The following is a 9,694-nucleotide window of genomic DNA, read 5'->3' as shown; positions in this document are numbered from 1 at the left end:
CAATCCTCAGGCAGCGGAGGAAGGCGAGGTATGGTAAAGTGCTCTGCTGTGATTGGTGCAGAAGCTCCAAGCCCATTTTATGTGAAAATAGTTTTGAAATGTATAACAATCCAAGACAGCCTGGAAGATTGGGGCAATAAGCGTATTTTGTATATGAGGTTACAGCAAAAATTGCACGGGTAGGAACCATTTCTAGGTGAAACCTCCCAGTCTCATTTTTAGTCAAATTCAATTTTATTCAGTGTTACAGCAGAATTTACTTCAAATTCAAACTGTTAGTAAAAACTGAGGGTGGGGGGCATTGGGCACCTACAGAAGTTAATACGTATAAGACGGATACATGAACAGTTTAATGAATCAAGGGAGTTCTCAATCTCTGTACAGGGTAAGCTTGCACAACAAAACCAGAGGGGGCCAATAAAAAATAAAAAATCATCATTCGTCAATCTTCCTTTCACTTTACAGCTTTGAAAGCTTAAAGAGATTCAGGCCAACAGAAAGGCAAGAGGCACCAGAAGCATAGCGAATTTCTTTCAGCATCCCACACCACTCCTTCTTCTCGTCGTCATACCTGCATGGACAAAAGTTACTATAAGTAGGCACCTGAGATCACAGAGCAACGAATCCCTTTCTATGTTTACAAATACCAACCATGCATTAGGATCCCAACATAAAAGGCTAGCTATGACGATAAGGCTTTGTTCTCCATAGTACATCATTGATTTAGTGACTCATTTCACAGCTCTGGAACTGTTATTTCCCAACGTTCTTTTTCCTTGTGGTCCTCCACCTGTTATTGGACAACTCCCATTATCCGTGACCGTTGGCCACGCTGAAAGGGGATGATGGGAGGGAGTAGGAATCCAATGACCAAGGGCGGCCGGTGGTTCCTGATCCCTGCTTTAAAATTTCACGACTCAAGTAATTCTGTCAGCTCTTAACTGAATCAGTTATCTGCATCAGTTTATATGGTATATTTCTGTTGTGAACATGTTAGGCCAAAAATCTTAGGGGTGCTTTCAACACCGCACTATGCAGATCATTTTGGAATGATCTCCCCTTCTCTGCCCATGCGGTCCCTAAATCCCCACAGAGCAGTTTCAGGGACAGTGGGGGGCCAGCACAAAGCTGTAGCCAAACACTGCCTTTGAAAGGCAATCTAGCATAAACCCTTGCATAAAAGATAGACAAATCCATCCACCACTCCTTGGTAGAGACCTGTCTCCGCAAACACCTACACAGTACTCAAGCAAAGAGTCTGGCCTGTTTGTGGGTAAAGGGGTTACTCCTCAGATCTGGAAAGCATTTTGACAATTTTTTTATTAACCTGAAGTTAAGATTATTTAGTCCTCTGAAGTGAGTAATATTTCGTAGCAAAAAAAAGCTGGAATTAACAGGCTTCAGATGAGATGATAATATACATTGTCAAAAGATTGTCAATAAAAAATAAGCTGACATTAGAACATTTACAAAAGCAGCAGTTCTTCACTGGATTCTGGAGATGACCTCGTGCAGTGTGAATATGAAATATTTTAGTCTCTCATACAGTATCCTATACATGTCTACTCAGAAACAGATCCCATTAAGTTCAGCGGGAGTGCCAGCCAACATGTATGCGGTTACGGTCTTTGATTAGCAAATAGAGTAATATTCAAACACAACTTACTTCCAGATGTCGTTCACCTCATTAGGTGCAAATTCCTTTGTTTCAAGCTGAATCATAGCAAAGCCTCCAATAGCATACAAGGAGCCAGACAGTTCAACTAAAGAAATGGAGCTTCTCTCTTGTGGAAATTCTGGCATAACCTCCCATCTGTAAATTAACAAATATTAGATAATGCTCAGTTTTAAAACATAACTTTGGTATAACAGCAGAGCAGGGAAAAATATATATATATATATATATATATATTGTTTCCACTTCATTCATGCAAGGACTCCTTCTGTGAGCAGAACACCTTCAAGGAATGAAGTGAAAATGTTGGATACAACCCACACTTTCTCAGATATGCTGGAAAACTTCTAGCCAAGTTCCAACATATGGTGAGGTGATGGTGCCAAAACTGGGGGAGTTTTGGGGTGGCAGCAAGGTTCGAAATTATCAGGGTGCCAGGCGCATTTTGCACCTAAAGATTCTCCACTTGTGAGCACCTCAAAAAGTCTTGCTGCCATTTTTTTCTGCCTGGCTGACACTTGAAGATTTCTGAAATGTATGTGCTTTGAAGCTTTGAAGTATACACTAACAACAGACAATGAGGAGTTTAACAACGAAGAGTAGAACGTTTTGAAAACTGAAGTACGGTACCAATATTTTAATTGCAAACACCAAATTAAACATGTATTAACAATTTATGCTAACAATTTCTATTAACAATGTGTCACTTATGTGAATTGCGTATTAGTTAATGCTTATTTAAATACAGTGGTACCTCGGATTACATACGCTTCAGGTTACATACGCTTCAGGTTACAGACTCCGCTAACCCAGAAATAGTACCTCGGGTTAAGAACTTTGCTTCAGGATGAGAACAGAAATCGTTCTCCGGCGGCACAGCAGCAGCGGGAGGCCCCATTAGCTAAAGTGGTGCTTCAGGTTAAGAACAGTTTCAGGTTAAGAATGGACCTCCGGAACGAATTAAGTACGTAAGCAGAGGTACCACTGTAATAAATAAAAAGTGTTGCCAACCCACCCACCCTGGTGGCGACTAGACATTCTATTCTGGCACCCACAACCCAGTTCCCAGAAGCCATTTGGCTCCTAGCTTTTCTATCCCAGTTTCTAACACTGGGTGGCGGTCACCTTGCAAGTGTACACACATCTATAGGACCACTGCTGCTAACCCAGAGCTCCGCCAGCCTTGCCCTGTTACCTCATCCCATCTCGATGAGCGCAATGCCACCGCTAAGACACCACCACTCCTTCAACTGCCCACCCCCAAATCACTGCTGCATTGGCTGCCTCTGCTAATGGAAGAAGGGAGGCAATACGGTACTGTCATTCTAAACACAATCACCCCTTTTCAAGACAGATCGTGTGAATTTGGTAGTGGGTTTCTGCATATCTGTAGTGGGGAAATCTCCGGCATAGATGTGGCCAATGAGAATGAAACTGGATATCACACTCACTTGTTAGTGGTGAGATCAAATGCTTCAACGGAAGCGGAAAGGCCCTCTTCAGTAACGCCCCCTGCAATCACAATTTTGCCTTTATGAACAGCTATGCCAAACATAGAGCGAGCCACTTTCATAGGGGGAAGATCACGCCAGTCTCCCCTCTTGGAATTGTATGCAAACACTCTGTTAGTGCATTTTCTGTGGAGAGAAAGAAACAACATGAATTGTTCTCAGAAATCACAACTCGGCGGTCACAACGAAAAGGTGTGAACATCTTGCAAGACATTTCCACTTCGAGGATAACAGGCATTCGGATTTGGAAAATAGTTTCAAATCCAATCCAAGCATAACACGCTAGGACCAAGAAAGAACTTCTAGATAGATATGCCAAACACCTTAACATCCCATGACTTTAAATGGGAAGATAATGCATTAATTTGTATCCTGAGTTCTTTCTGTTATTTATATTGCAGATGTCAACTTCCTAATATTTTTCTCTATCCTTTCTTAGAATGGCTGCCTTGGCTTCTGTGGTCTGGATCAAAAGTCCTCAGAGAAAACACCTCACAGCATCTTGAGATGGAAGACCTGCTCCCAGCCTTTTCCCACCTGGCATGGGAGGGCAGGGCCCGGACTGACTCCAGCTACAAAGGTTGAGGCTGCTGAACAGTCTCTTGGGTTGGGTACTATTTAGGAGTTTTCGTTGCTGTTGTTGATACTAATTTTTTGTATCTTTACATTTAGAACTTATGATTTATGTGAAAATCATTCAGTTTGGTCATGTACATTTTGGCATCCTTTTTATTTATTCTTTTTGACTACATTTATGCAAATCTTTTTATGCTGTAAGCTGCCTTGAGCATGGTTTTAACTATGGAAAGGTGGCATACAAAGAGGATGATGTTCCGCTCCCATGATATTTAACTAATGGAATACCCATTCTTTTTTCAGCAGTGGCTCATTTCATTAACTTGCCATGGTCTCTTCTGTATATGTTACAAGTTTTCCATTAATTCTGCCATCCTCAGCCAATTTGTTGCTACAGTATAGTTCAAGAGCAAATCAACATATTCTCCCAGAATGTTGCATAATATACACACAGCCAAAAACCAATGCTGGATATTTCTAAAACTATAGGCTGAGGTTTCACCCCTCCAGTATGGTGACTGGACACATGCAATGGGACATGCAATTGTGAACCTCCCTGAGACCTGTGGGTATAGAGTGGTATATATTTTCAATCAATCAATCAATCAATCAATACTAATTCATACGATCATGGGTTCCAGCCCTTTTCCTCTCTGCAGCAGAGATTCCCCACTGCCTTTAACTTCAGTTTTGGTTACATGGGCACCAACTTTAATCAAGGTTAATCTGGGGTTGAAACAGGGCACAAGTAGAAACGTTTTACCATGCCCCCCCCCACCATTGGGACACTTTTGAAGTACTCACTTATCATCAGTCTTTCCTCCAAGACAATATACAACTCCATTGTGTGAAGTAGTAGCATGGCCATAGACTTTGAGGGGAAGCTTTTTGACCTCATTCCATTTGAGGGATCTGGAATGGAAGAGGACCCAGTAAGGCAACAGAAAATTCAACGAGAAGCTCCAATAAACACAACAATATGAAGGCACCTACGTGGGATCATAGCATAGTACTGAATCCAGAGACTCCTCAGTTTGGAGGTCTTTGCCTGCAATTACATAGATTTTGTTCTCCAGTTCACCTAGTCCAAACAGGCACCTGGCTGATGGCAGCGGAGGAAGACCAACCCATTCAGAAGTGATGGTATCCAACTATATTTTTCCCCAAAAAAATGAAAATAAGAAGTATTAGCAAAGACATACAAAAAGACATACAAAAGAGTACATAGGCCTGAAAGATGGTAAAACAAGAGTGCTCAAAGAGGTAATAGTAAACTGTGCAAAGGAAGGAAGGAAGACTGAAAAGGGGGTGGGAACATTGTAAGATAAAAGGTAGAATAAGCAGGTGAAGAAAAGAAACAGTACAGAATCCATTCCTCCCATCCTGACTTTTAACCACACACAGTGAAGACTCTGAATGTACTTCTGGAAAGAGAACTTGGAAGGTGAGAGCTACACCCTTTGGATGTGTGCACATGATTTGGGAGAGGGCTAACCTACCAAAACTCTAGCCTACCTTTAAATGTTTCCCATATGGGACTCTGCTAGCAGAGATATCATCTGTAGGCTTGTATAGAGATTACAAATAAGTAGATCTGATCCATGACAACATTCCCCTCCTCCCCATTTTAAAAACCTTTGTGCATTGTGTGTCTTCTTTAGTCCCATCCCACAAGCTTCCCCAACTTGAATATTGATTATACCATCCTCCACCCCACCAGACCTCTGTAGCAAACTTGCGAGTCCCAATGCACCTTTTGAAAATGACTAAACTATGCCCTGCCATAATAATGCTTGCTATGTTTCCCTGGCTATACATTTTTCTTCCTTTTTTATGTCTGTTTCACATTCAAACTTTCCAAGAGCTATTTTATCTCCCCCGTCTACCCACCAATTCTTCTACTTACCTGGACATGTTTTTCACAGAGGTGGGGAATTTATCTGTGGATTGTAGTACCTCACCCTGGGCTCTCTTTTTTTGCAAAATGTTTTGCCAATTGCAAAAAGGAGGTCCATGATTATGTCAATCGTTTGTGATGAACGTGAACTGGGATGGAAATGTACACTCCCTTTAAAGCAGCCAGAACTGAATTATTTGGGTGTTGGGTGAGAGCAGGAGAAAGAAATCTGAACAAGACAGGTGAAGTGAGTAGATGAATATTTAAATTTAAATACAGCTTGTGTAAAGATGGGCCAAGACAGAGCCTTGGCTGAGTGAGCAGCTACAATATGGCCCAGTCACTTGGAGGCTATACTGAGGGTAGGGTGGGGGATTGAAAAATACAAAAGTAGAAGGAATAAAGAGTAAATAGAGAAATAGAAGAAAAGCAGGTAGCTGGACTAATAAGGACCAAACATGGCAGTTACCTGAATGACCACCACCTTGTGTAGAAGCCTTTCCAACAACCCAGGTCATCAGGGAAACCCTTTTGATGGCACCAAGCCCTGTGAATTACTGTAGGACAGTGGCTCGAAACATACAAACTACCTTCTAATATGTTGCAGGGCAAATAGGATCCTCCATTTATCAGTTGTTTGTTATGCCTGAACTTGTGAAAACACTGGTTATTTTAAACTATGGCCTGTTCCAACAGGCTTACAATTTTGGCTTGTTAGAAAATACAGGTTAACAATTGCTTAAACTAATCGAACTGTTCCGATGCAACAAGGAACTCCAATTGGTTTAAAAGTGAGCACAGATGCCTCTAAATCTCTTCCTTGCAGCTGTGCCAGAAGAGATGGGAAGGGAAAGTATGTGGGAGTCTATCTGCTGCTTGTGCAGGTAACGCAAAACTAGAGTACTGCAGACAAAATGAGCCATCTTGCTCACTCCATCAATGGCTTAAGTTATTTGGGCTCAGTTATTGACAGGAAAGTTTACATTGTGATGGAACTTAAAAAAGAACAGCAACGAAGGGAGCAATGTAGCACATTTTGACCTAGAAGTTTACATGTACCCAGAATGCACACAGCCTGCAAAAGCAATGTCCATAAATATGAACTGCTGCTGCTGAAATGAATGGGGAGACCCTTGGAATTGTTCTCTCTCTCTCTCTCTCTCTCTCTCTCTCTTTCTCTGTGTGTGTGTGTGTGTGTGTGTAGCAGATGTTATGCCCATCAGGACTCACTGTATTAGAATGTCTAACTATGGGCAGATCCCCCAAACAATCCTGGGGGCTGTGGTTCTGGGAATTGTAGCTTTGTGAGGGAGAAAATACAGTTCCCAGGATTCTTTGGGAGAAGCCATGTGCTTTAAATAGAATTTAAATGTATGGTGTGGATCTGTCATGTATATGACGTAAAACAGGGAAGAAACAAAAGCAAGCTAGAAAACATATAAACATGGACAGGACGCTAAGGCCCACATTAAAAACCCACTTTACACGTGTTCAGATGTTCATCTGAGCAGACATTCAAGGGGAGTGGGATTGCACTTGTTCCTGCTGGCTCTGCCCCCGCTCTCTGCTCACATTTATGCAAGTATGAACTGCATGTGAGTAGGTTCTTTCAGACATTTCACCAGGATAGAGCTGTGATTTTAAGTCAGAGCACACATGATGCCACAGCTTCTGTTATACAGTACAATTTCGGTTTCTCGTCAATAACATTTTGTAGACCAACACAGTTGGTGTTGTTGACAAATGTTAAAAAAAAAAGTTTTTAGAGGAGAATCTTCTAATATTATAGAGGAAATCAGACAGTTTAGAAAGCAAAAGAGGATCGAGGGTAATCTGGAAGGAGTGGGGAAATTATTGGATCAATGGTAAAATTACAGGATAAAATTATTATGCACCTTTGGATTTCTAAACTCTTATGACCTTGAACTAGAAAGACAATACAGGATGTACAGCTCCTACAGAAAAGTTGCACACCAAAGGAGCCACACAAAAGCTATGTTTTTAGCATGTGGAGTTCAATTATTTCTTCCCTTACCAAACAAACCAGAGATTTATACCTGGAAAAAGTATGACTGGAAAGGCTGCTCCTTGTTCTCTTCATCCACATACAGTCCTCCCACTACATAAACCTGCTTCTGTTTAGTGACTATGCTGGAATGATTTCTGGGAATCTGTTCCGACAGCGCTGCCAGGTAACATTCATTCTCTGTGGGGTCATAAGCCACAGAAGCAGTATCGTTTATGAGAAGAATAAGGTCTTTAGTAAACATTCCATGCCTCGGAATATCATTTAGGTAACCAGGAAGCAAATCTTCGTCCCCCACGTCACCATTAACCTCTCCTTTGCCCGATTTCCCTGCACCTTTGGTTGGCTCAGGCAGTTTCCCAGCAAAGGCATCTTTAATAACCTTAATCTTTTTTGAAAGATCTGGGTTGCTTTTGATGATTTCATCCTTCTCAACATGCTCCTTGAAATATTTCTCGTCCATCAGGCGAAAGCGGATGCAGTCAAACACTTCTCCGAGGTTCTTCGCTCGATTCTCTTTATCCGCTTGCACCCATCTCATCACAGCCTCAAAAACCACTTCCTCCTTTTCGATGTTCAAGCTGTCTGGCGAAATCACGGAGATCAATTCATGATGGGCGAGCTGCCTGAAGTCCTCTTCTTTGCAAATCTTCACAAAGTGGTCTGATATAAAATCACGGGCGGACAGGGCAAGTCTCGGGCAATCGAGGAGGAGACCTAATCTCAGGATGGCCAGGCAATTGCCAACAGCAAGTCTCTTCTGGAGGTAAGAAACACAGACAGTGAAAACGGAAGGGATTTGAAAGCGGCTTGCCAAAGCAAAAATATCTTGCACGTTAGAATCGTTGAGGTCAATGCTTGCAGAATAAAGGTACTTAAGAATCATATCTAGGATGACAGGATCGACATTGTCCAGCACCACCTCTTTCTTTTTCTCCTCGCTTTGCTCCGATAAGAAGTACTCACGGAAATAAGGACTACAGGCTGACAGAATCAGTCTGTGGCAAGGGAGACTTTTATCCCCGGCTTTTAGGGAACAATCAACAAACTTTTTCTCTTCCAAAAGTTCCCTAAGGCCATCTTGAAGAAGAGTGGATTGATAAAGCCGAAGCTCTTCCGCAAGTTCTCTTCGGGAATCCATTTTGTGGAACGACTGGGCAAGGAGGTAGGAGTGAGAGCCCTCTTGCTGGTACCTAGGTTTGCCTGAAAAAGGCAGATCAATGTGCTCTGCCCGGCCTGAAGCTTCTGTAATTTAATCTTGCCAGCTAAATATAGGTACAGACTTTCACAAGCTGGAATTTAGGGTGGATGGTGTGGAAAGAAGAGTGGCGCTTGCAGCTGTCATGGGTTGAAAGAAGCAACTGTTGCTTTTAGTCACTAGGGAACCACTTTTACTTGGTTACACACACTGAATCACCAAGATTACTTGCAGAATATAGTTAGCACCTGCAGTCAGCAAAGGTGCAGAATTAGAACCAAGGCAGTTACTATGAAGTAGGTCTTTAAAATGCTAATATTACTCAAGCAAGATGGGAAAAAGTGGAAGCCAGCAGGTGGAACTATGATAGCCATTCATAACTGAGTCATTGCATTCATTTAAAAGATTGTTTCAGAAAAATCAGGCCAGTGCCTATGCCTATGAAAACAAATTCCTATGAAATATCTGCTAGATACAAATATAAAGTTACTTTCATTTAATAACATATTCACCCTTTAAGCAATGGGAAAATGTCCACTGATTTAAAATAAAAGCAGGATTGCGTCCCAAAATGTCAGTGATGTAGTATGTGTGCTTAGCCAGACTGGGTGTACTTTTCATATCATTCAAGAATGATAATGGAGCTGCTGCTGGAGTCAAAGCAAGAACGTAAGATTTCTGGGAACATAGTGGCTACTTATTAAATGAATCAACAGGTACAATTCTTCTACTACTGACATATAAATTCTAATTTTAAATGTACCACTCCTGCAATTTTATACAGTTTACTGAAATTCACCTTTATACTTTC

The 9,694-nt window shown here is 41.7% G+C and overlaps 1 protein-coding gene across 1 annotated transcript; it reads right to left on the bottom strand.

The window, feature by feature from the left end:
* Positions 1-328: 328 nt before the first annotated feature.
* KLHL41 (kelch like family member 41) lies at positions 329-9,093 on the bottom strand. Its single transcript, XM_053409165.1, has 6 exons — positions 7,717-9,093; positions 4,756-4,913; positions 4,567-4,674; positions 3,127-3,312; positions 1,667-1,813; positions 329-571 (listed from the first exon to the last, which is right to left on the bottom strand). Exons 1-6 carry the CDS (start codon positions 8,824-8,826, stop codon positions 460-462), a joined length of 1,821 nt encoding a protein of 606 aa, XP_053265140.1. The 5' UTR covers positions 8,827-9,093; the 3' UTR covers positions 329-459.
* Between the last annotated feature and the right edge of the window lie 601 nt (positions 9,094-9,694).

This window comes from Podarcis raffonei, chromosome 1, assembly GCF_027172205.1.
Source record: "Podarcis raffonei isolate rPodRaf1 chromosome 1, rPodRaf1.pri, whole genome shotgun sequence".
Lineage (NCBI taxonomy): Eukaryota > Metazoa > Chordata > Lepidosauria > Squamata > Lacertidae > Podarcis > Podarcis raffonei.
This window is presented reverse-complemented; position numbering and strand designations above follow the sequence as displayed.